Source organism: Gadus macrocephalus, chromosome 20, assembly GCF_031168955.1.
Source record: "Gadus macrocephalus chromosome 20, ASM3116895v1".
Classification (NCBI taxonomy): Eukaryota; Metazoa; Chordata; class Actinopteri; order Gadiformes; family Gadidae; genus Gadus; species Gadus macrocephalus.
This window is the reverse complement of record NC_082401.1, coordinates 18893588-18919880: the sequence shown is the minus strand read 5'-3', so window position 1 is coordinate 18919880 and position 26293 is coordinate 18893588. Positions and strand designations below refer to the sequence as shown.

Genomic DNA, 26293 nt, shown 5'->3' with positions numbered 1-26293 from the left:
GCTACCACCGGTGCAGATGAATACTTGGGCCTTGTTGTAGGCCTAGAACACAACAGCTGTCCAGATGTTTTCCATCACATCTTGGGGGAGCTGTCCCGGGTTAAATTCCGCGGCATAGGGGTGGCTGCCGGCGGCCAGTCCCGGGGGAGCAGCACTCTATACAGATGGAGCACGGCGCTGTAAAAATAGCGCTTTTTGGTCTGTCCCGTACTCGGTTCCCACCACTTCGCCGGATGGGAATCAAGGGAGGAGCCCCGAACTCTCCGTGGAGATTCAGCCATTGGAGTCTACCAAAGGCTTTGTGGTCTATCGCATCGTTTCCGAATTAGGGGAATCATGCTATGAATTATGTTAATCTATCCTAAAGTACTCGATAGGCCTACACAACGCGGGGGTTGAAGAGCAAAACCCTGCATTTGCGTTGGGTAACTATCTGGTTTAGAGGAGCTTGCATGGGGGTCAGAATTATGACGCGTTTTATAGGCATGTTCGGCCCCCCTCGTGATAGTGGGCAGTCTTTGGCGCCACCTAGTGAATTTAAAATATAACGTCATTTATATATATCATGATCCCAATAGGTAAGGCCAGCGGATTACATAGAGGCCCTCCCCCCACGATACAGACCTCTAAGCTTGTCGTGGTGATTAGTGGAACCAAGGGGAACCATGAAAATGGAACTGCACAGTATGCCATGAGATCAAATTTGTGTCAAATCAATTTGACTCTATTTGATCCAAAGTAGCCTAAACATTGCTCATCTCTTTCAAGCTGATTGAATGGGATAAAATGTTGACAGGAATGACTCTACTTGACAGGTTAGTTATCTGCTTTGATAAAAGCAGACCCTGCTTTTAGTGGGGGAGCGAGTCGATTTCAGATGATGTGCCTGGTCTGCAACCCACGGTGACCTCCGTGGGTTGCCACACAGCCTACACTTTGAGCGCTTAGTAATTAGGCCTACTACTATCCTTCTAATAGAGTTGACATTGAACATTCAGTAACAAAGTTGAGCAAGTAGGTCGAGTTTGAGTCCAAACACTTGGCTTGCCAATTGTGGCGAACGCGTTTTTCATCACCGTCGAAGCGTGTCGAGATGTTAGATGGAGTATAGATATGGCCTTCAAGATCTACACTGTCGTGCACTTCTGCTAGACGGACCTCTTATTTATTAAATGGACCATTAATTGGATTTATGAGGGCGGTTAGACCCAAGTCGTTTCCAACAAGCTGTCAAATCCTCCACGGCTCAATGTATAATCGCTATCAGGTGCGGTGGGCCGTGACGTTGACGTATATATCTCCCGAGGAGGTGCGCACCACTGCACCCCAAGCCCCTCGGTACTGAAGGTGAACCGGAAGGTGAAGGAGGACGGGAAGTAGGCAGACTGCCAGCAGCCGAGCTCCAACACCCCCTGATCAAGCACGATGCCAACAGTGCTCATCTTACACCAGTGCTCACTCACTGATCTTTAAAACTTAAAAAGGACCCTTGAGTGGCAGACTTTTAAACACATATAGCCCCAACTTTGACTTAGTAGGACTGTAGTCTCTCACAGGGATTCTCAACCTTTTTTCCCCCCCACCAGCGACCCCTCGAGGTTGACTTTGGCACAACATCTCCCCCTGTAGGACAACTGTCAACCATTTATTACTTTAGATACGTTACACAGCATGTGTGTTTGCTGGGTCTACACGGGTTCAGCCAGGACGCTCCCTGGCCGACCGTTGCTTGCTGTCGTTGGATCAATAAGTCTGGATGAGGTCACCGTGGGTTGTCATGGGGATGCTCCATCCTGCTGGCAGAGGCTCTCTGGGTGAGGCAGACGGAGAGACAGGTGCGGAAACAATCCCTCCCAGGCCAAACACATCAGCCGATCTCACGCAGAAGAAGATGAAGGTTTTACGACTAGGTTTTAATCTGTCCCGGGTTGCCCTCCTTGGATCCATGGCGCCAGAGAGCCGTGCCAGGTGTTCTGTAAATTAAATGAAATAACTGGATTTTCTTGGTGATAAAATTGGATTTTCCCGTGTTTCCTCTGCTGTGCTGTAATGCTTTGCAGCAATGAAATCCAGCTGCATTGGATATTGCGTAAAGTCTGTTGCTTGCTTCGACTCGGACAATCAGGGGGTAGGCCAATATTATAGGCTATAATCCCTAGCCAATCTATGCGGTTAGGCTAAGGCAAGGTCAACTATTAGTTAGTCTACAATACATGTAGCCTACAATACTTGCAGCGGAAAATAACCACTGATCCACCCCTGTGGTTTGGACCACTGTTTTATCCACTTCAAACACTGAAGCATGTATTTTGAGGCTCAATCTGCTGGAGGTGTATGAAACTGTTTCAGGTTTGATGTCATGGGTGAAGTTATCTTGGTAACCGCTAGATGGTGCCAATGCGCATAAATATAGTAGCCCTTCTGCCTCAGCCTTTCAGCACCTTACACGATATTTGACACCTTCGGTGTCGTGTACATAAACTCAGAATGAGGTCAAACAATAATGATAGCAAGGGTGTTGCTGTTATCATTGAATGTTGATCAGACAACAGCAATAGTCGCGTATAGACGCTTAGCCTCTGAACGTGGCATCTGATGTTGATAAATAAGTTACTTATTATATCCAATGCAGTAGGCCTACCACCAGTTATAGTGAAACAACTGTGTGTCCAGAACAGGACAGAACCGAACAGAACTATAGACTATAACACATTGTAAACAAGGTAAAAAGTAATTTACAAAAAAAGGTTTATTCTCCAAAATAAATGTGTAAGGAAATGCTTCCTCACTTCATAATATCGTTCAGTTTATACTTTAGTTCAGTTTTCATTTAGTTTGTAAATACATAATATCATAGTAAAGGATAGTATCTGTGGACCCAAAAGGTATTTACCACCTAATCCTGCCTTTGCTAGAATTGTTTTGACAGAGTTAGAGGCAATAGGTCCGAACATATTTTGGCCTCTACAGAAGGAAAAACACACCATTAAACAGTGATATGGGCGCGGTTTCATTGTCTATTTATTACCAAACCATACCAGGGGGTTTATGGAGTGGAATCATTTCCAGAGCCAGCTAGGTTATGACGACAACAAACTAAAACAATGACAATCGACAAAAAAAAAGGTGTTCAGGGTCCGTTTTCAGTCCGCCTTGGCTGAGGTCTCTGTGGAGGCTGGGCTGGGGCTGGCGGCTCCCTCGTCCTTCTGTGAGGAGGTGATGGCCGGGGTGAACTGGATGGGCACCACTCTCTCCTTCCCATCGCCGATACTCTCGCGGGGGGCGTGGATCTGCAGCTGTCCCGCCGCCAGGGAGCAGGTGATGTTGTCGGGGTCCACCCCCTCTGGCACGTCAAACTCCTGCCTGAACTCCTGGCAACGGAAGGAGAAGGAGCCCTTTCCGTCGTCCTGCTTCCGCTCCGTCTTGCCGCTGACCCGCAGCTTGCGGCCCACCTGCTTGACGGACAACTCCTCCGGGGAGAAGTCCTTGGTGTCCAGGCTGAGGGCAAAGTTGCCGCTGTCCTTCCCCACCTGGAAGGCGATGGGCTTGTAGACGGAGGAGGACGAGGAGGAGCTCAAGGAAGAGTGAGACTGCTCGATCTCCTCGAAGATCTTCTGGTGAAGGCGATCCATAAACTCCATGTTGTGCCTCATCTCCTGCATGTGGCGGAACATCTCCTGCTCCATCTGGTAGAAGATGGGCCTGGTCTCGGGCCACAGGCTGCGGATGGGCCAGTGCAGGTCCATGATGGGCATGAGGCCCATGTTGACCTGGGAGGGCTGGAACACGCTGGGGCAGAGCATCCTGTGCGAGTTTCAGGGTTAAGAAATCGAAAAAGCAGACGCGTTGTTGGAAAATCCTTTGCAGACGTTAGGGTCCCGTGTTCACTTCTAGTTGGGATTGCTGTGTGTCCCTTCCTCTGAGACCACCTGCCTTTATATACGCTCCCGGAAGGTTCCAGAGCAGCATTCCCAAGGCTCAGTGTGTGTGAGACTGTTATGACGACGCCACTGTGCTCATAGTCTAAAACCAGCCAGAGTATTACTGCACCATGACTGCCACATGCCACGCTGCCTTGGCCTGCTGCTATTTTGGGATGTGAACACACGGTGGCAGCTCTATGGAAATTGATCTTAATAAAGGGGATGATTATGCTGATGCCTGGACGCGCACACCCTCAAATACATCCGGACAACTTGTCACACCTTCTTCTTTTAGAATAAGATGACATTCAAAGCAATGGTCCCTTGAAACACAAATAGGCCTACACGTTTGTCTATTTTGATAACTTGTAATGACTAAGTTGTCATTTAGTTTTAACAGGAAAGTGAAGAATCAGTTCTTCTTACTTGTATTTTCTGATGAATATAACAATGCATGATAATCAAGAAGATGATCATGCATTGTTATATTAAGAAGAATTATGAATCGTTATGAATATTATTATTAATAATAATATTAATAATAACATTAATATAGAAATACACAGAAATAATGTATATTTGTGGATATATTCCTATGAAATATAATTGTAACAACACTAACATTCCAATGTTATTTCAATCAATGCTACCATTCCATATTCATTATTTCATCATCCAAGTCATGCAGACCTAGCATTTTGTATTTATTGAGTATTATAGTTTATAATAACTATCATATATTATATAGTAGTGCATTATAGTATTATTGTAGTATTCATAAATTATTTATTCATTAGTTTGCTTTATTCCTTTAGTATTATATCTAAAATCGATTTTATTTTTATATAATCCAAAAAGAAATCGAGTGATCTGATTGGAAATAATAATCGTCCGTGTTAAATTTCTTATTCTTTTCGAGCGATCTGAATGGCCAGAAAAATCTATTTTCTTTTAGCTATTTGAGGCTAAAAAGTATATATTTTGCGAATTTCTTCAACAAGGAAAATGTATTTTAGCTCATGTCTTAGTATTACTTTCCACATGACATGAAAATTGGCATGAATCATTACCTACATTTCTTATGGTTTTAACAATGAAAAGCTTTTTTTGCGTTGTTGGTTTCCATCAAAGTAGAAGCCACAGCAACAGCAGCGTATGTTTGATTTTGTTTGAGTTCTTGATCCGGTCTCAAAGCTGATCTCGGAGGGAGCCTGGAATAGACTTCATACAGGATGCAATGGCCTGTGATCCTGTTGTTGTTGTATACACTGTGCATAATAACGAGAGAGAGAGAGAGAGAGAGAGAGAGAGAGAGAGAGAGAGAGAGAGAGAGAGAGAGAGAGAGAGAGAGAGAGAGAGAGAGAGAGAGAGAGAGAGAGAGAGAGAGAGAGAGAGAGAGAGAGAGAGAGAGTGTGTGTATAATGTGTGTGTGTGTGTGTATGGATGTATATTGTGTGTGTGTAGATGTCCAAGGCAGGGGAGATGCTTGGTATTTCCACCTCCTCCATCATGCCGGTGAAGAACTACTCCAGTGAGCTGGACAGCAACACAGACACCCTCCTGCTGACGGCCGTCGATCTAATGCTGGAGTACGCCAACCTGTACTTCCTGGACCAGGCCAGTGAGGCCCCCAAGAAAATCGGATTTACATCCAGAGGTCCACATTGTAGAATACACCTCCACTCATGGGCCAAAGTGGTGGTTCCAATCTATGTGTCATAAAATTATTGTAAGTCCAGACTTTTTTCCCCACACTTTGCTTTAACCAAGGTATCAATATCTGGTCGTAATCTCAACATCCTACAGAAATAGTCCACATAGTAATTTCCTTGCGGCTACTAAGTATTTGGCAGATCTGTTTCATTCCCTGCACAACATGTGTTGGTTGGGTTAAACTCAGGGTGGAAGTATGTGTTTATTTTTTTTCAAGAGAAAGATATATTCTCTCATTAAGATGGTTAGGTAATTTGTTGACATATACACATAGCATAGGCTAGTTAAAAATGTAAATTCCTTCCTTTGTCTACAGGTGTATTATGGTTTGTATTTTGGAATCCTCACGCTCTCGCCTCAACAGAAGTCATGAGACCAACTGGAAGCATACAAAGTGGGTTTAACACTGTTAATTCTGAAAAAGGAATAAATGATATCGAAAATCTGTTTTGATATAATTCACTATCAAAGTGTGTTGATCTGTTAAATGTTTGAACAAAGATTAACTATTAACGACTAAATTGACGAAGATTCTAAGTCTGAAGTCGTTGAGAATGGGTGAACCCAAAAAAGAAAGAAAGAAAGAATAAAGCCTATGAATAAAAAATTGAGCGGTGCTTGCAGTACTCGGTTGACGGGAATATCGCCACCGCCTGGATGGCTCTGGTAAAGCACGTCCCATTAATACATCCATGTAGGTAACATCCTTGTTCTGGGGAAGGTGGCCTGGTGGTGAAATATAAAACGTGCCACGATCCAAATAATGGATCTGGATCGTGGCAGCGAAAATAAGCCAGGTGGAACTCACTAGAACGAGTTCACTCGAAGTACTTATATTCCTATCATTCAAATAATTAAACCATGACGTTTGTAATTCATCTTTATGCATGTAGATTTAAACCATACTCCTTTAACGATCAATATTTAAATAATTCCAAATCCAGTTCGTTTCTTTCCTTCAAACCGGAACAAGGAAGTGGACGGTGTGACGTGGATATGCACTTTCTACCGAAGCTGCACTATTCTGCCTGACAGGGACTGCCACTGTGTTATTTTATCAAAGATGTTGAAGGCGGTTATTTTAATTGGAGGTCCCCAAAAAGGTGAGGATGACCTACTTTCGTTAAACGATTCTACGAGCCACCGGCAGTTTTTGGTATTGGTAGTACTTGGTGGTTACATTGTAGATGTCATCGAGAAACAGCTGATCGTGTTTATATTTATAACGTAGCCTTATATAATTTAACTGAAAACAACGACAATGGTAGGACATGTACGACCAGCTGGTAAATAATATAAAGGTTAGAATAAAATACACGATTGTCCTACTGTGTCTCAATTCTTACTCATGACTCATCTGATGTCTCAACCGACCCACTTGTGGATCGTCTTTAGCCTTTTACTCTACAGGCCTACATGTGTTTTATCTTTAGGAATAACAAATAGCTCCAGTATTCAACCACTTAACCTATTATGTTCTGCAGGGACACGGTTCAGGCCGCTTTCATTTGAGGTTCCTAAGCCTTTGTTTCCAGTGGCCGGGGTGCCTATGCTGCAGCATCACATTGAAGCATGCGCCAAGGTGGGTGTCTCACTTACTCTGTACTCTATTTACAGGCAGCCAAATACAAAAATGTTCTTCGAATGTCTTGTCCTGTCCTGACAAGCAGGAACTCATATTAATTGTATACACAAGTTGAAAAGTTGAACATACAATGTAAATAATCCGATTATTGTCATCATCAATTTGTATAGGTCCAATCTCTGTCTTAAATGTACACGGGTAGAACTGCTGGATGCAGTAATTGAAGAGACACATGGTCAACTGCATTTTATCAAGCTGACATTTGTGTTATTTTTTTTGTTTTGATTTAAGGTACCAAATATGAAGGAGATCCTGCTCATTGGCTTTTATCAGCCAAACGAAGAGCTGACGAGGTTCTTGTTCACTTCCCAGCAGGAATTCAAAATCACCATAAGGTAAATGGAGTAACAGAATGGAAACAGTACAACAGATCTTGTGCTGTATCAATACACATGTCTTCAAGTATCCACTACAACAATACAGAGAAAATATAAAGGGTTCAAATCTAAAGAAGAATGTAAAAGTATTTCATCCTTTTCACTATTAAACGTCACCAGATGGTCGATGTTTGTTATGTACAAATTCATAGAAAAAACCCGTAATTACATTACAGCCACATTCATATTTAATAAAAAACGATACAAAAATACCAAAATAAGACGTTGCATCGTATATAATAGTAAGGGAAGTCCGGCCAGTTCACCACAAACCGAGGTACTGTTTTACCCACCTCCGGACGTGTTGTCTCCCCGCTGGGTGTCAGGTACCTGCAGGAGTACGCCGCGCTGGGCACCGGCGGGGGCCTGTACCACTTCAGAGACCAGATCCTGTCGGGCGGCCCCCAGGCCTTCTTCGTCTTGAACGCGGACGTGTGCTCGGAGTTCCCCCTGCCCGAGATGCTGGCCTTCCACCAGGAGCACGGAGACCCCAGCAGCCTGGTCATCCTGGGAACGACGGTGAGCCCCTACAAACAGGTCTTCTGAAGCCTGAGTAACGTGGTGGTCGTGGGTTGGGCAGACGATGAAAAGGAAACATAATGACGCAGGAGATAAATACACCAGCCGCATTGTAGGTGGTTAGAAAAATATTTATTTACAAAAACACAAATCTGTCTATCTATCTCTCGTTAGATAGAGATTATATCTATATATATATATATATAGAGATATCTATCTATATATATATATTTTTTTTTGGCTCTATACACCACCACAACCAATTTGAAATTAAACAAACAAGATGTCCTATAACTGCAGACTTTCAGCTTTAATTTGAGGGTATTTACTTCCAAATCAGGTGAACGGTGTAGGAATTACATCAGTTGGTATATGTGCCTCCCACTTTTTAAGGGACCAAAAGTAATCGGACAATTGGCTGCTCAGCTGTTCCATGGCTTGGTGTGTGTTATTGCCTCATTATCCCATTTACAAGGAGCAGATAAAAGGTCTAGAGTTAATTTCAAGTGTTCTATTTGCATTTGGAATCTGTTGCTGTCAACTCTCAATATGAGATCCAAAGAGCCGTCACTATCAGTGAAGCAAGCCATCATCAAACAAACCCATCAGAGAGATAGCAAAAACATTAGGTGTGGCCAAATCAACTGTTCAGAACATTCTTAAAAAGAAAGAACGCACCGGTGAGCTCAGCAACAGCAAAAGACCCGGAAGACCACAGAAAACAACTGTGGTGGATGACCGAAGAATTCTTTCCGTGGTGAATAAAACACCCATCACAACAGTTGGCCAGATCAAGACCACTCTCCAGGAGGTAGGTGTATGTGTGTCAAAGTCAACAATCAAGAGAAGACTTCACCAGAGTGAATACAGAGGGTTCACCACGAAATGTAAACCATTGGTGAGCCTCAAAAACAGGGAGGCCAGATTAGAGTTTGATGGGAAGACAAGAGTATGGAGAAGGAAAGGAACTGCTCATGATCCAAAGTATACCACCTCATCAGTGATGCATTGTGGTGGTAGTGTCATGGCGTGGGCATGTATGGCTGCCAATGGAACTGCTTCCCTTGTATTTATTGATGATGTGACTGCTGACAAAAGCAGCAGGATGAATTCTGAAGTGTTTCGGGCAATATTATCTGATCATATTCAGCCAAATGTTTCAGAACTCATTGGACGGCATTTCGAAGTGCAGATGGACAATGACCCGAAGCATACTGCGAAAGCAACCAAAGAGTTTTTAAGGCAAAGAAGTGGAATGTCATGCAATGGCCAAGTGAATCACCTGACCTGAATCCGATTGAGCATGCATTTCACTTGCTGAAGTCAAAACTGAAGGGAAAATGCCCCAAGAACCAGCAGGAACTGAAGACAGTTGCAGTAGAGGCCTGGCAGGGCATCACCAGGGATGAAACCCAGTGTCTGGTGAAGTCTATGCGTTCCAGACTTCAGGCTGTAATTGACTGCAAAGGATTTGCAACCAAGTATTAAAAAGTGAAAGTTTGATTTATGATTGTTAATTTGTCCCATTACTTTTGGTCCCTTAAAAAGTGGGAGGCACATATACAAACTGTTGTTATTCCTACACCGTTCACCTGATTTGGATGTTAATACCCCCAAATTAAAGCTGAAAGTCTGCAGTTAAGGCATATCTTGTTCGTTTCATTTCAAATCCATTGTGGTGGTGTATAGAGCCAAAAAGATTAAAATTGTGTCGTTTTCCCAATATTTATGGACCTGTCTGTATCTATATACAATGCACTCCTAACCCTAACCCTAAATATAATAACAGTCCAACCGTAGACCTTTTCCTTTAGTAGAGCAGGTCAAGCCGCAGGCACTTATGCTGCTGGAATGAAAGAGGATCCGAGATGCTTTGCCAGTATCAGAGCAACCTGCCCACTCTCGGGGGAACACCAGTTGCCCTCCGCTAGCAGCAATGCAGCAAACTGTCGGTGTCGGAGCATCATTCTTGTTATCTTTAGACGATGTAACCCTGTAAGGGATCGATTGATCCTGAACTTTTTTTTTTTTTTTGTGTGTCTTTGCTAGGCAAACAGGACGCAGTCGCTCAACTACGGCTGTATCGTTGAAAACGAGGAAACTAATGAGGTACTGATGCTGCCTCTCTTTGTCATCCTACAAGATCTCTCCTACACTTTCAAGGCCATTTCATAAAGATGGATCTGAATGTAATTAAAGTCATGTCTGTCTAAACACTTTACTGAATACATCATGGGTGCTACATATTGGTGGTGGTTAGTGAGGTCCCCCCTTCACTTTAGGCGTCTTTGAGTGTTATTAATTATTATTATTCTTCATGTTTAACCTCTGTTTTCCTTTTATTCCTAGTCTGTTTTACATAGTTTTGAATGATGACTATATGCTCTGTAAGGTGACCTTGGGTGTCTTGAAAGGCGCCTCTAAATTAAATGTATTATTATTATTATTATTATCATAATATCATATATATTATTATCATTATCATATATCATAATAATCTATTATTGGAAAATCATTTAGATAAATTCTCTCGTTAAGTAGGCGCCTACTTTAATCTGGCCTTCCTTGTCGTCGGGGCCGCTTCAGGTCCTGCACTACGTGGAGAAGCCCGGCACGTTTGTGAGCGACATCATCAACTGCGGCATCTACCTGTTCACGCCCGATATCTTCCAGCACATCGCCGGCGTCTTCCAGAAGAACCAGCAGGACATTCTGTTGTGAGTCCCGTCTTCTCGCTCCTCCTCCTCCTCCTCCTCCTCCTCCTCCTCCTCCTCCTCCTCCTCCTCTTCTTCTTCCTCCCCTCTGGCCTGTTCTCCAGTCCAGTGTCCCATCATGACACGGCTCTTCCCACAATTTCATATTTGTCCTTATTTTGATTCACTTCATTTGTCTTTTTTCCTCCTCCTTCTCGTCTGCTCTACATTGGTTTACCTCCCTTCCCCTCCACCGCCCCCCACCCCCTTCCCCACCCCCCCATTCTCACCCCATTCCATACAATCATCAGGTATCCGTATGATGGGTGAGTAATGAGACGCTGCGATGCTCGCCGTGTTTTGCAGTGTGCATAGTGTTAGCCGTGGTGTGCCGTTTTGGTTTACAAGTAGAAGCTTGCACCTCGCTCGCAGAGTAAACATCAACAATCATCAACAATCAGATCATCAATAAGATGATCTTATTAAACCGAGTGGAAGTGTGTCTCATTTAAATCAGTCAATTATTACCTGGTGTAGCTTCACAAGTCCACCCATGATGGGTTCGCCCTGAGGTCGATAAAACAAAAAATCAACTTTAAGGAACAAAGTAATAAAATAGTGCTTAATTCAAACCCTTTTGGAAGTAGCCAGGCTTCGTCCATACCCCCTCTGCTCCACCCTTCGGCCGCTATCCCTATGGACAAACTTCCATTGTGGAAGTTTGACGGCCCATTTTTAATCATATTCCTTTCATCCATATTTTAACACTCCCTTTCATCTTTTGGGGCTCTCTTAACACCCACGAGCGGGCGTGCTCAATGTGATGACTATGGAGTATGGAGACTCTTCCACTCTGGTTTTTATTTGAGATCTCCACAGATTCAGTCAGTGGAGAATTTTCTTTGAACTGCAAGACGGCCATGACACATTCAGATACATGTATGCACTAGTAATCCGACTGGTGAACGTTGAGTTGTTCTACGTTGACACAAGACCAGGTCAGCCTCTTGTGCCTTCCAACACCTTTGTTTTGAATTGCTTATTGGGTTGCAATGGAGGCCCCTGGTCATATAAGGGGGAGTTAAACTACCAGTGGACACATGACCTGGGCGTGTCATTATTAAATTGCAACCAAACACAACACTATCCAGAAAAGCCTGTTTGTTTGCAGTTGTTTTCTAGGGGGGGTTAGGACGTTTGGGGTTTGTTGTCTCTAGCCTTGTCTATCCTCTTTTAGCAATTACCTGTTTAGATTTGTTTTCCAAACAGTGAATTTGGTACTGGAACGCATGAACGAATGAATGAATACGGTTTAACCATTGAGCTGTTTCGTTGTACCTTGTCGTCGTGAAAACCCAAAAGATAAACGACAAAACGATTATTGCGGTGGCATGCGTGCCTGGACTCATGCAGTGTTGTGGAAAACGGGAGTAATCGAATGCACAACTCTGACACGTTTTTTTTGCCAAATATCATAGCAGCGGTTTATTGGTCGGGAAACACAAGCCCGGCCGCCCGGCTGGGTTTGGATGGCGGCAGGGGGGGGGAGTGCCACTGTGTGTCTAACGCTGCTCTCCCTCATCCAGAGAGGAGCCGGCCAACGGCTGGCACCGGGCCGCCGCCATCCGCCTGGAGCAGGACATCTTCACGGCTCTGGCCGGGCAGGGCAAGCTGTACGTGTACAAAACCCTCAGCTTCTGGAGCCAGATCAAGTCAGCCGGGTGAGTACTTCTGCGACCAACTCCACCACCACCACCACACCTCTCAGAATTAAGGCCATAGCCTTCACGTCACTTCATAGGATGTTTACTTTGGGTGTTGGCCTGATACGGATAGGATCTGCCGTGATACAAGTCTATGTTGTTGGTAACATACGGATATTTAACGTGCGTTTCTGGATTTTAGATGTTTTTTTGCACATTCAGGTTTAGGTGGTATAGAACAGTCAGTGTTGGGGTAGTAACTCAAAAAAAGTAATTTGTTACTTATTACTAGTTACTTCTGTAAATTGTAATGAGATTACTTCACTAGTTACTGCATTTGAAAAGTAACTTCACTACTTATTACTTTACTTTCCCGTTACTTAATTTACTGTAGATACATGGACAAACATCATAGCCCTATCATCACTTAGTGTTTATTGTATAAATCTATACAAAATAGCATATGAAACCATATGAAGGCAAGGCAACTTTATTTATATAGCACTTTTCATACACAAGGCAGACTCAAAGTGCTTCACATATAAACATTCTCATACAATAAAATTAATTAAAAATCAATTAATAGAAGAAGAAAGAACGATATCCCTGTATGCACAAAGAAATGCCTCACTGTAAAATCCACAAACAACAGGATAAAGTAGGCTATGGTGAGGTCAATCAGTAGCAACACACAAGTTTCAAAACACAGGCTTTGGGAAACATGAGAACAAAAATTAAGTGGTCAAGGAAAAATATAAAAAGGTCACTTTATCCCATACAATTAAAACAGAAATGCACTTAAGCGGCGCTGACACAGCATGTGTCAGCGCACCTGCTTCTGCGCTCCAACACTTGAACACTCCTTCGAACAAGCAGCTACGTCACTCAAATCGATCGCTATGGCAACGTGCCGAGGCAAGCAGGTGCTGCAGACACAGAGGCGGCACGCATGCACGCACCACAACAGATCAGAACTTTACACGCAGGCAAATACGGCTTGGGTAACGCAGGAAAGCGCGTTACTATAGTCTAGTAAAGTAGTGTAGTTACCGATATTTTTTATGCAATGTGTTACTTTACTTCGTTACCCAAAACAGTAATATCGTTACTGTAACGCGTTACCCCCAACACTGAGAACAGCATATCTGCTTTGCGTTCAAACAACTCATTAACAAATAACAAGAGACTGGGCAGAAACGCATCTTGACCAGCAGATCTGATGTCTCTCCCGACAGGTCCGCCATCTATGCCAGCCGGCTCTACCTCAGCCGCTACCAGATAACCCACCCAGAGAGACTGGCCTGCAACCAGGATGGAGGGCCCAAAATAAGCGGTACATAGGCTGCCCTTTCAGTCTTTAAATCTCTTTAATCCTTTCCTCACCTAAATAACGGTACGTCTGCTGATGTGTGATGACATTACATTTCTGTGTTTGTGTTCAGGTACCGTCTACATTCATCCAACGGCCAATATTGACCCTTCTGCTGTGGTAAGGGGCCCAGATATTTTATACTGACTGTGCCTGTAATGGGCTGTGTCATGCTTCAGTCAACACACACACACACACACACACACACACACACACACACACACACACACACACACACACACACACACACACACACACACACACACACACACACACACACACACACACACACACACACACACACACACACACACACACTCTAATGATGCATAATTTTAACGTCAAACAATGAGCCTTGGCCTGACTCACTGGCTGGCCCCTTTACCAGGTGGCATCTTTATTACATTATTATGGTCGCAATTAATGCAAAGTATCAATATAAATATAACGCTTTACAACTGAAGCTAGAAATAAATAAAGGCTGCTCATGTGAAACCTGAAGTGCAGGTTTAAGGAGACAAGGGAGTAAAAAGAAATCCCTTTATAGATGCATAGAGGGATTAATAAAGGTTTCATGTACAACAACCCCCGCTTATTGCAATACCAACGTCTCTGTGTCCTCAGCTTGGTCCCAACGTGTCCATCGGGACGGGGGTGACCATCGGTGCCGGAGTGAGGGTTAGAGAGTCCATCATCCTGCACGGAGCCTCACTACAGGTACAGCTCCCCGGAGACATGCTTAGAGACCAGCTTAATGCACTTGACCTGACGCGGAGAAGCTAGGGCCTACTGCCGCCACACAGGGACACGCTGGCCCCGTTCACGCAAGCGTTTAGAATTTTACATCGGGATTTGAAAACAGTGGTGAGATTGATAAAACATTTGTCTAAAGTGACATAAGGGCTGAAATGTAGAGCAGTGTTTGTAAACCATTGACAATTTAACAATTATCGAAAATAGTTAATTTATGTTTTAATTTCTTGCAGAAACTATATTGTATAAATGGGTCACTGACCCTCTTTGCTCAGCCAATGCATGTGCCTGAATTAAACAATTTAACACTTGCATCTGGAGATGGTCCGCCAAAGGTTGGGAACCGCTGAAGTCGATATCCAGAAGAAGGGTACACAATACTAGCTCTACATTAGCTAGAGATCATTTCTCGTTTCTCATATTGATCGTGTGTGAGAGGACAGGTTTGTTCAGTTGTGTCAATAACCTGTCCACACTCCTCAGGATCATTGCTGTGTTTTGAACTGCATCGTTGGATGGGACAGCACCATTGGAAAGTGGGCGAGAGTGGAGGGAACCCCGAGTGACCCCAACCCAAATGACCCCTACGCAAAGATAGACAGCGAGACGCTCTTCAGAGACAGCAAGCTAACGCCATCCATCACCATCCTGGGTAACTAGAAGAGCAAAATTGTCATTACTGCTCACCTATTCCAGAAAAAAGGACATTCGGTTTACTATAGTTAAACATTCGCATCGTAATTGTTCATTTAAAATCATTCATTTTCTAATGTTGGGAGTGACGATTTCTATTTTAAATGCCAACCAATAATCAAATGTTTGCCTTGAAAAAAGGCAAACATGGCCTGAAAAAGCCAGTTTGATCGTTTTATCCGGTACAAATCACAAAGAACACAAGATATGCTCTGAGAACGACCTAACCCTCAGCCAGTTCAAATTTGTTGAGAGTGCTCTGCAAGACTGTGCCACTGGATGGCACAAGTGAGCAGGAGACTGCATGTCTATGCAACTTTGGATCTCGCTCCTGATGATTTTGCAAGCGTACAATATCGGAAACGTCTGCTTAAAGCTTGTGAAATTAATGTTGACCCAGCTAGCAAATTTATAAAGTACACAAAATATATTTTCACTTTTATTCCCAAATCAATTCAGAACATGTTAGCTGAATTGCAGTTGCACTTGTTTCAATTTAACCTTGAAGCTCAATGAAGTTGAGGTTTAATGTTCTAGAAGAAAAAACATCTGTGCCACTATAATAGTAACGGTTTGTACATAGAGCAGTACTCAGTTTACAGATTTACTACAAAACCAGCTGAACTGTAACTCACCATCGTGTCCTGTGCTCATAGGCTGCAACGTGACTATACCGTCAGAAGTGATCATCCTGAACTCCATTGTCCTCCCGCACAAAGACCTGAACCGCAGCTTCAAGAATCAAATCATTCTCTAGTTCATCTTCCGCCTGCCGCATCCACCGAGTGTCACGATGAAGGATAAAGAACGTGCCGGCCCTGAACGCTGAGTTACTGTATATAGCATGTCACAACGGTAGAGGTATGGGACATTTATTAAGTGGGTCGTATGATAGATTTTTATAGATATATATATATTTGTGAAGCCTCAAGTGTCAGCAAAGCTAGAGTACAGCAGTGAAATCATGCATAGTGATTCACCTTGAAGTGATGCCAGAACTTTATATTAGGATAGGATGACGTTTGTTAGTCTTTTAAAATAACAGCACACAGCCATGTAATATATTTGACTGGATGATAGATGGAATTGAGACATTGGACAAGCAAGGGTGACTTGACGACGGTTTGGGAACTTGCCAAATTCAAAGCCTTTTGTGATAATTAAATAAAAAGCAAAGTATATTGTTGGTAACTTGTGTTCTTATTACAAGTTCATTTAGCCTTTAGGCCTTTTAACGGTTAGTCCCACCCCCCAGAAGATAAACAGGAGACGTTAGCATTTCAAAGCTAATCAAGGCCGCCTGCCTTCCTTAGATGTAAACTCACTAGGGGGGCTGGGATTGGGTGCTTGGGTATCCTGCGGCAGCTCAAGTAAGGGGCGTTTGATTCCATTACAACAGAGGACGTTGCAATCAGAGGAAAGTGATCCGGTTATAGCGGTTGTACAAGATGAAAATATTGGGCCTTTGTCTAACATCTAGTTAGCCTTATGTTGCAAAATATCTTAAGAGCATAATTATCTCTTGGGGGCACCGTTTAGAGAACGTTTCCAATTTCAAGTCGAACTGGTGTCGGTAGACAAGGTTTTTTCAAGTCATTATTTTTTTGCTGAAGATAGTTAGAAATATTTATTACAAACAATTATATTTTATTATTACAGAAACTCTTTAAAGAGTCAGGGCTTTTCAAGGATGCACATCTCTTAAGTGGTTAAAAAGAAATGAAGTCAGTTTCATACAAATCAAATCGCTTTCATTATTGCACCATTAGGACCCAATTAGAGTCCTACTGGACCACAACCATAATACTTCGCAGATCAGCGGCAATACAGAATTCATTACCTCAGTATCTCCCCCCGCCCTCTCCACTTTATACAACTGTTAGACATTACTTGTGAACAAAAGTGCTTGTAGTTCTTCCGTCTTAATATATACATATTCTTCAATGCGATTTCCCTGGCAGTTGAGGAGCCGAGAAGAACTTCCTTTCTTGGTCTGCCTTCACCTTGCCACTGATGTGCAGAGAAGTTGGTTAAAACATTCAAATGAATTGCGGATTACTCTGCCATTGTAATAGCAACACAGCGGTGACGCCGAACACATAACGACTAGGGCCTCACTTGTTGAATGCGTGGCCAAAGTTCCTCATGCGACCGCGGAGGGAGGCCCTACTGGCTGGCTTGTAGGCCTGGAGGGCCATCTCAGGGGACGTCAGAGGCATGAACAGCCGAGTCGAAAGCGCTGAAACACGGGTGAACATTGTACACATAGCAGTAGCTCGGGTTTATGAGTCAGAATGCGTCTACTCTACATTGCAACAATCACATTGAAAAAGACTTTTGAGTGATTAATTTAAACATTTTATATTGTGAGCTAAATAAAAACATGACAAGATCTACTTATTAATACCAGATGGGATAGCTGGCGATATCAAACGCCAGTCGTTTGCAGAATCCTCCAAAATCCTGCAGGCTGCTCTACTCTGAGAGCCAGTCTGAATTGCATTGGCAAAGTAGGATATTAGAGACTATGCTTTGCGCGAGACAAATTGCTGCATTTGTCAAATTGCAGGAAATCTGTACAGGATTCCCTTGCTCACTTTTTATTCATACTGTAAATAAAAGCAAAGCTTTATCCTTCAACCAGTCATTGTAAACGTCTCCAAAACAAACAAAGTGGCATTAAATCCATACTCAATGATTCGCACATCACCAAAAGGCTTCCGACGGCATATGCATACCGAGGTTATTGGGGGTGTTGTTGTTGGCGTTGTCTGTCATGGAGAAATCCTGGTCCTTCTGCAGTAAATGTTTCCAGTACTCTTCAGAGAGGGACAACATGCAGCAAACCACCTGGAATAACCAAATCAAGCCCGTCAGCCAATGTACAGCATCAGTTACAATCATGCAACCTTTATAAAGTGCCAGTACCTTTTCGTTTTAAAGGATGGGGATCTTGATCAAAGAAGATGGTAATTGTCAGTTTCTAAGATGTAATTTAGAATCAAATGGATGCAAAATCCCATGTTTCTGAATATCCCACACCAACCGTTATGTGAACGCTCTACCCAGTACTTTCTGTGACGGCGGCACAGAGGGTACGCTAAAGCCTCCGTTGGTGGATGTGTTGGATCAGACGGAGCGCTTATAGCACTATATTACACTGGCAGTATAACGCCACGATGCGCACCACATTTCATAAACAATGTTGCTCGTACTCACTTTACTAGATAGAGAAAATAATGAATGAAAAGGGAATTTTTGCATTTAGTTACCCTTCGATTTCTCCCATTGGTGACACTTATTAAACATTCAAATAACCTCATTACATTCAATTTGTTCCATAACAAATGAATAATGCATACTTTCCTCAAGAGTTCCACACACGCATTGAAAACACGATAGTGCATTTAGAAAAAGTCTAGCAAATACCTCAAGTTTGCCAGACCTCGGTGAAGGAAACTGACCCTGGGTTGTGTTGTGGTGTCCTTCAGGATTGTTCTCGGAGGGGGCTCGGCCATACCGTGGCCCACTATAGTCGGTCCAAACACCCGTGCCAGGTTGGTCTTGTCCATTTGGCAGTGTGGACTCCTCATGACCCTGTATAAAAAGAGTCAGAAATATATCAAATATCAACACCTTCAACAAACGACTCCAGTCACGTGTTCAAGGATCCAGTCTAAAAGACACTACAGCATCAAAGTTGCAATTTTATTGTCCAAGAGTAAATGAAGCAAAGTCCAACAAATGCTATACGATAAAGTACATCGACTTCCCTGGATACCCGTACATAAAATATTTATGGTTATAAACGCTTAGTTTTTTCAGACGAGGGGAGAATCGGTGCGAGCCATAAACGAGGTCGAACCTCTGCAAGTGGAGCATGAGGAACGCCATGGTGTCTCGATTAGCCCTGGGCAGCTCTCCGATGACCTGGTACATGATGGCCGCGGCGTTGTCCTCATCAGGAATCTCTGGTGCGGACACCATGGGTTCAATTAGGATGTGGTGCATTGTGGGGCCCATGATTTACCAGGGTACCCAAGGGGTATGCATTATTCTGACAGCACAAGAGACTGGCATGATGACAAGTACAGCACCAGATAAACGGAGCAGTATAAAGACCAGCCCTGCATCCCACACCGTGAATGCAAGTCATACATTATTCAAGGAATAGCTCCAATAATAGCACAAAAATATCACACAAAAAGGACGTCACACATTACAAAAAAAGCATTTTTGAATAAAGTATTTGCATTGTTAAAAAAAGTAGTATGAATGATGCTTCAATGCAAGTTTCATCGAAATACAGGAGACCAATATCTTGCCACTCTTTGCCAGCGTTCGAACTTGCCCTGCGTGCCAAAGCATCTTGCACACGCTCCGTTCACACATCCATCACAAATATGCTGCAGGAGCATTATACACGAGGACCGGGTTGGGTCCCGTCATGTCTAGATAGGAAAATGCACCCAAGAGCAGGGTGTGCTTATTCTGGTAATCTAAGTGATACTACCATAGACGATAGGTCCGCTCCTGTGTTTTGTTTATGTCACCACTTTGCATGCTGGGGCAGAGTGTATTTGTCGCCCGGATCGACCCAGCCAAATGTAACCCCGGGATATGAGAAGGCACCAACCACTACTGTGTGATGAATGCCTCAAGTAGACAAGGAAGTATGGTCTCCCGCTCGCACAGCCAGCCTCCTTGGCAGTTTTTACTTCAGTTTAGTAAACTATGGGAGTGTCACCACACAAAGCATGTATTGGTAGAAAAAAATAAAATAAAACTGCACAAATAGGCGTTCACATCGTAGACGTGCCTGATTAAATTAATACGCTGCTAGGACAGCAGGGGGGTAGGGTGGCAATGTAATGAGCTATGTATTGCAGTCATTGACCATTTTCGGTTAAGAAAGGAAATTAAGAGCAAAAGAACTAACTTTATACCCAGGCCTTGGGCACAGGCACGGCACATCAAATACAATGCATTTAGAATATAAACACCGAAACACTTCTAGTCAAGCGTTCTTCTGTTCATGTGCATCTAAATAATTTCAGTGCTTAACATAATGTCGACCGAGTGTCATCTTGGGAACTGGAACGCTAGAAAGCTTGCATCAATTATTTGAAATTACACCACAATCACAGGAAAATAGGCTGGTGATAATACGATAAGCCTGCAATCGTGAAGATGACTAACTGCAGGGCTGATTATGGAGCCGTGATACATTTTCTCAGCTCCTGACATTTATCGTTTTGTGTACAAATTCAACCGAGACAAAATCGTGAGGCTCCTCCCATCTCCGCTTGGTCATGGGTAATGATGACATTAATACAACAATCAGAGCCTGGCTGGATGTTTGGACGCTTTCACAGACGTATTTCCACTCTTTCCCGGGTGTTTTTAAACCGTGACCTGCAGCCATGATCCAGCCCGAGGTCCTACCAGTACCTACCTGCCGCCTGCATGAAGTTCCGGTGGAGCTTGTGGGTGACTAGCGGCTCCTTCAGCTTCCGGAAGAAGTCCTTGAGGAGGCCGCACACGACGTGGATCTCGCCCACCTTGTGCAGCATCAGGGAGCCTTTCCCCTGGATGTACTTCTCCCTGAGCTCCTTCACCAGCCGGTCGCCCCCTGGGACACGGTAGATGCCTCTCTGTGGAGCGAGACAGGGGGAGGTGTCAAAGGAAGGGAACACAGTCTCCTTTTCTTTAAAAATAAAAAGAAAGAAGGATGAGCCACATTGCAGCTGTGATAGCTTTAGAACGTTCGTGTTCCTGGTTGGATTGGATGGTCGTGGATGAGGAAATGTTACTCAAATCTGGGATTAGGCAGGTGAGCTTTAAAGTAGCACATCAAACCCGATAAGGCTGCGTTATTAAAGTGGTCGTTTTGAAGCCTGTAGGTGGCAGCAAACTCAAAAGCGTTCCAACATGTACTACAAGTACTTCTTAGAAGTACCATTCGTTGAGATTGAGTGATGAAATTAACTTACTTCTTCTAGCCCCCTTCTCTCGATTTCATTCACACACTGTATGACCAAGAGCGGGATCCTCGGGTGAGTCGCCGGCGCAAAGCTGTCCAAAGTGTCCTTAAAGATAAAGGATGGATACAAAAAATAAAAAGTCCATGAATCCATGCCCACCTGAGGTCCTATATTGAAAAGGCTGTGATGTAGGATGCCAACACCAACAGTATCCAACCCGAAAAATATGCATCAGTGAATATTGGAACATGTTGGTCTGGGAAACAATACCCAACATTTTTAATCTTGTGTCAGAATTGTTTTAGATGGAGACAACTCATTGAATAGTTTTCAGATTACTAAGAATAAATGACAGACACGAAGATCAGATAAAGAATGAGAACTAAAACTGGTATCTGATTTGGTTGAGTCATCTCGTAATCCTCTGATACAGTGGGATTAGGGGATTTGATATTGGTCCTGGATGTTATCGCGCCCCCCCCCCCCCATTTGTATCCCATAATATACCCTATAATGCTTCAGTGTTGCATGGGCCCAGGGGTTTAACAGACAGCAGTACCGCTTGCTTGCTCGGCGTGGTGGACGGTGAGCAGCCCTCCGTGCATTTCAGCTTGCATTCCGGATGGGCCACCACGCGGCATTCCCGACACTTCAGCGCCATCTTCCCAAAGCGGATCCTCTTGCCGCACGGCACGCACGTCTCTGGTCGGATCACCTGGAAGAACAGTGTTGTTTTTTTTCAGCTTCGACCGGCTATCACAGACCCGTTTCAGAGACTGAGCTGCCAATTGTACGTGGGTTTGTTCTTAAAAAAACAAAACAAAAAAAAACAACATTTGTAATGAAATGCAACATTGTGATTCAAAATGAAATGCAAAGACGTTTAGAAACACTGCCGTTCTTCCTTCTGTCAAAATGAATCCAAAATACAATTACCACCACCGACATTTTGCAGTAACCTGTAGACATTCGGTATCAGGAGAGATAATTATTTCTAATCTATTTCTGTGTGTGTAGCATGCAAGTGTGTTGTTGATACCGTTTTGGAGAGGAAAACATGCTTCAGGGTTCTCTCCAGCGTGGGCGTGTAGATGGGCCCTTGGTAAAGGTTGGCCTGGTTCACCCTAGTCTCTGCGAGTGTTTCAGGCTCCACTACCGTCTCATCGTTGGGCCCCCACACAGAGGTTTGCTCTGAGGTGAAGTGGAGGAACAACAATAAACTGTGAAGGCCATTCTGGTGTACATCCAGGGAAAGCGTTCTCATCTACGGCACGACAACGGCGGTTCGTAAAATTAATTGGGTCTTAAAATCGCGGTCGGCAGCCAAACTTCACCCTCACCTCCGTCACCGCTCAGGCATTCCTGGGACAGGGTCCTGGGGCCGTTCTCCGGGGTCTTCTGGGTGATGGCGATCTCCATCCGAACCCGACCTCCGTTTTCCGGGGTCGTGAGCGACGCCTTCACAAGGGTCTCCGCCTCCTGGATGACAACAGACTGACAGGGGGCCAGGCGGCTGGAGCTAGCGTGCGTGGAAGCCGGGCAGGTGAACTCGGGAATGTCAGGGAGACACTTTAAAAATTAAACAGAGTGGTCATGGTTAAATAACAGGGACCGTAGGCGCGTGTATGAATGTACACAGGCAATCTGCCAATGGCGGGAGACCAGCATTTTGGCTGTGGTCCAGATGGATTTCTGTCCAAGCACACAGGTGTGCACGCCTGCACAGAGAGGGAGGGTGTCACCAACAGTGGACCAAGATGTGATGGATGAGCCATGAAATAGGAACAGACAACTCGCTGTGCACAAATTCATTGGGGGCGGAATAACATTTCTTAAATCACTGTGAGGTCTTGTCACACCAGGGACATGCTAATCTTTTGTTAACCACAGTGAAATATTAGACACGTGTGTGAGTTGGTGTCGGCCATTGAGGTGTGTAGGCAATGTCTCCCTTGTTCTTCTATAACCTATGGTCCTCTTGCCTACCATCTCTTATCGGAAAATAAAAATACAGCAAAAGTGTGTATAAATCTACCTTCACTGAACAGTTTTGCTGAAATTGAATGTTGAATGTTTTGCAGAGTGAACCACATGAATTTGTTTTTTTCCACATGGTCAACCACCATGAGCAAAAATACTGGAAAACATGAAAAATAAAGAAAATATGTCCAGTCTCAAAATAATGAAACAAGGTGGACCAAATGACAAAAATATGATAATCATAATGAAATCCAAGGTACTTTCAATTATTTTTGCATGCAAGAAATCCTGACTGCAAAAAAAAATACAAATTTTCCAAGCATGCATATTGCCATTTACCTTTTCCAAAGCTTTTCTTTCTGGAACATTCTCAGAGATGTTTCCCAGTCTCCCTCGATGACCTATAGACGCCGCTATTGCCATTGGTCCCATGGATGACCTCTAAAACACATGTCGGAACAAATAAAAAAATGGAAATCTTTTAAACCACCGGCCATAGTATGACTGGCTACCTGATATGAGGTCAGGTAGCCAGGTAGTTTTATGTTAATGTGTGACTAGGCGTCAGCCAGGTGAGTGAAAAAAAAAAAGAGGGGAAACCACTTTACAAGACATAAACTAAATGTTTTAGTCGGTTGGTTTATGTTGTTCCGTTTTTCATCAACTTTTGTACAATCAGCTTCAATTGACTGCCTTCAGTCACTTAATAAAAAGAAAAAAAACGCTGGAAAACTTCTTTCTCTTACCAACTAGATCAACGACAGGTCTGGAATACAAAAGGGACGAGCAGTTGGTTCACAGAATTGTGTAGGCCAAGTTTTACAGTCAAGGCTTTGGGAACTATATGACTATCCAGCCAACCAATCAAGCTGTGCCCGTTTACAATTGGTTGGGAGACACTTAAGCAATTGCAATTTTACACCAACAGGCAAGTACAATCCTCCAATTAACCTATTGTTTAACTGTGATTTACAAACATAACGGTGCAATTGTGTGACCTTATGTCGTCATTAAGGTTAACCCAGCGTTGGCCTACAGTGCATTCCTGCAGTGCTTACCCTCTTTTCCCGGGCTCTGGACCTCAAGGGTTTGATCACAGTTGTGTCCAGGTCCTGCAGATGGATCCAGGGTCAGGTGGCAAGAGTTATATTCTAGAAAAAGCGTATCTCTTAAAAAGACAATAAGGTATATGTACACAACAGTGCAGTGAACAAACCAAGTCGTCGTCTGTTCTATCGTAGCTGATGTCGGAGTGTGACAGGAAAGACGACTCGTCGATTATGGAAAACCTTTAGGAAAACAAGGACAGAGCATTTAAGCAATCAATTTCAAATCAGAAGTTTCTGTTCTGTTTTTGAACAGAAGACAATAACTAAAAACAGAAGTAGTTTACCGTTTACCACTCCGGAGCTGGGTGATATTGGATCCCTTTCCCTTGTGGTCAAAAGTGGCCAGTAGTGATTTCTGCTCATCGTTCAGACATGCGCTGGACTTGCCGTCATGGACAAGGATGTCACACATTAGCTGCATCTGTCGCTCCTGGACAGAAACAACAGCAATAACAACAGCATGTCATGTAGTGGCGTTCAAGAAAAAAATACACACACAGACCACATAAATAAACCCGTTTCTCTCCCAAACATGAATGATGCATGTAAAAATAACAAAGCTAATAATTTAACACTGCAATGACAATGAATACAAAAAGGCAGAAGTGTCCTTGTGCATTGCTGCAGGGCCTACTCCACAACAGTGGCCCTGAGCACCAAACACCCTACTTTAGTTGACATCTCATAAGAAGGAAATCCTGACCCTTTTTGCATGCAATAGTTATTTTGTTTTCATTAACCGCAATAGCAAAACCAAAACCCAAACATAAATCCCAAGATGGTTAAACAGGCCTACGGTTCTGAGATGTGGTTTTGCTAAGCATTATTGATCTTTTATCACTATTATTGCAACAGAGCTGAACGTTTGGAGGCTGAAATCCATTGATCTCTGCAACCAACTCACCAAATACTGGTAGTCTGCCTCAATCTTATACCGCTTCTTTATCTCCACGTCCACCTGGTTTCTCGCGTGTTTCAATTTGACCTCCAGAGCCGCCTTGGCGACATCTGATTTGACGAGGAGTTCCTTATACTTCTTCATCTCTAGTTCCGTGTAAAGCCATTTCTTTCTGGTTGACTCGAAGTTTTTGACAACTTCAACAAACTCTGGACAGGGGTGAGGGTAGAGAAAACAATAGGTGTGTGATGTTCACTCTGGTGTCGATCATGAAACATGTTTATCAATCGTCGACACGATTCAATCATCAATGCATTGACGCCAATATACACGCTACGGTCACCCATGAGGAAACACAGACCTAACGGAAGAAGGAAATCCCTGAAATTAAAAAAAGGCGACAGGAATACGCTTCATGATATTGCAGGCACTTCATCCGACGAGGGTTTCTAAAACCATTCCCTCTGTACTACGCACACGATTATAATCAATGGGTTGATTTAACGAGAACTCATCAACCACGAGAAATTCACGAATGTGCACTGGGACCTTTATGCCTTTATTAGTCCTAAGGCGTTTGGCCCTTTTACCGATCATTTATGCCACGGAGGAACTAAGCTAACCCCCGTGTCCTCCCCCTCAGATCGTGTCTTACCGAGCTCTGTGGCCAATGCATTTTCCATAGTAATCCTCTCGAGGCACAAGGCCAGAAGTTCTCCCACAATGACCCGAGATTCCCCCATCGCTGATGGCAGAAAAGTTCTACCCTCAGCATGGATGATTACGTTTCGAAGAGCCTACGTCCACATTTCCCTTGGGTGATTTATCCCTTACGTGGAAATAAACCTTGGGGCAAACAAGACCTGTTCCTCACCGTACCGTCGACGGATCGGTTTACACGGATGGGTAATGATCAGTGTGATTAAAAGGGCGG

General features: G+C 43.6%; 3 protein-coding genes across 5 annotated transcripts; 1 reads left to right on the top strand and 2 right to left on the bottom strand.

The window, feature by feature from the left end:
• Nucleotides 1-2731: 2731 nt before the first annotated feature.
• Nucleotides 2732-3949, bottom strand: hspb9l (heat shock protein, alpha-crystallin-related, b9-like). Its single transcript, XM_060039626.1, has one exon. It carries the CDS (start codon nucleotides 3801-3803, stop codon nucleotides 3144-3146), a length of 660 nt encoding a protein of 219 aa, XP_059895609.1. The 5' UTR covers nucleotides 3804-3949; the 3' UTR covers nucleotides 2732-3143.
• Nucleotides 3950-6586: 2637 nt separating this feature from the next.
• Nucleotides 6587-16579, top strand: gmppaa (GDP-mannose pyrophosphorylase Aa). Of its 2 annotated transcripts, XM_060039780.1 has the most exons (13): nucleotides 6587-6739; nucleotides 7121-7218; nucleotides 7513-7616; nucleotides 7985-8177; nucleotides 10227-10286; nucleotides 10764-10894; nucleotides 11182-11196; nucleotides 12457-12591; nucleotides 13809-13906; nucleotides 14016-14062; nucleotides 14567-14659; nucleotides 15179-15347; nucleotides 16045-16579. In XM_060039780.1, the coding sequence occupies exons 1-13, from the start codon at nucleotides 6700-6702 to the stop codon at nucleotides 16143-16145; spliced, it is 1284 nt and encodes a 427-aa protein (XP_059895763.1). In that variant the 5' UTR covers nucleotides 6587-6699; the 3' UTR covers nucleotides 16146-16579. The 2 variants fall into 2 exon arrangements, with proteins under 2 accessions (XP_059895763.1, XP_059895764.1); XM_060039781.1 differs by lacking the exon at nucleotides 11182-11196.
• A 421-nt stretch (nucleotides 16580-17000) lies between these two features.
• si:ch1073-416j23.1 (rac GTPase-activating protein 1) lies at nucleotides 17001-26289 on the bottom strand. Of its 2 annotated transcripts, XM_060039778.1 has the most exons (16): nucleotides 26015-26289; nucleotides 25366-25568; nucleotides 24746-24891; nucleotides 24569-24641; nucleotides 24411-24464; nucleotides 23692-23793; nucleotides 22713-22941; nucleotides 22412-22563; nucleotides 21932-22087; nucleotides 21382-21477; nucleotides 20844-21042; nucleotides 19254-19359; nucleotides 18853-18985; nucleotides 18127-18238; nucleotides 17507-17627; nucleotides 17001-17398 (listed from the first exon to the last, which is right to left on the bottom strand). In XM_060039778.1, exons 1-16 carry the CDS (start codon nucleotides 26100-26102, stop codon nucleotides 17329-17331), a joined length of 2040 nt encoding a protein of 679 aa, XP_059895761.1. In that variant the 5' UTR covers nucleotides 26103-26289; the 3' UTR covers nucleotides 17001-17328. The 2 variants fall into 2 exon arrangements, with proteins under 2 accessions (XP_059895761.1, XP_059895762.1); XM_060039779.1 differs by lacking the exon at nucleotides 17001-17398 and having other exon boundaries at nucleotides 17546-17627; nucleotides 18818-18985; nucleotides 26015-26235.
• Between the last annotated feature and the right edge of the window lie 4 nt (nucleotides 26290-26293).

What these genes read in the sequence shown, in the direction of transcription:
- hspb9l (XM_060039626.1), bottom strand. Translation starts at nt 3,803, where the DNA reads ATGCTCTGCCCCAGCGTGTTCCAGCCCTCCCAGGTCAACATGGGCCTC.
- gmppaa (XM_060039780.1), top strand. Translation starts at nt 6,700, where the DNA reads ATGTTGAAGGCGGTTATTTTAATTGGAGGTCCCCAAAAAG. An exon ending in TGGTCATCCTGGGAACGACG is followed by an intron (nt 8,178 to 10,226) that starts GTGAGCCCCTAC and finishes TGTCTTTGCTAG; the next exon opens with GCAAACAGGACGCAGTCGCT. An exon ending in AAAACGAGGAAACTAATGAG is followed by an intron (nt 10,287 to 10,763) that starts GTACTGATGCTG and finishes GGGCCGCTTCAG; the next exon opens with GTCCTGCACTACGTGGAGAA.
- si:ch1073-416j23.1 (XM_060039778.1), bottom strand. Translation starts at nt 26,102, where the DNA reads ATGGGGGAATCTCGGGTCATTGTGGGAGAACTTCTGGCCTTGTGCCTC. An exon ending in ATGTTTTCCTCTCCAAAACG is followed by an intron (nt 22,088 to 22,411) that starts GTATCAACAACA and finishes CTGTTCTTCCAG; the next exon opens with GTGATCCGACCAGAGACGTG. An exon ending in CTCATGCTCCACTTGCAGAG is followed by an intron (nt 18,986 to 19,253) that starts GTTCGACCTCGT and finishes CTTTTTATACAG; the next exon opens with GGTCATGAGGAGTCCACACT.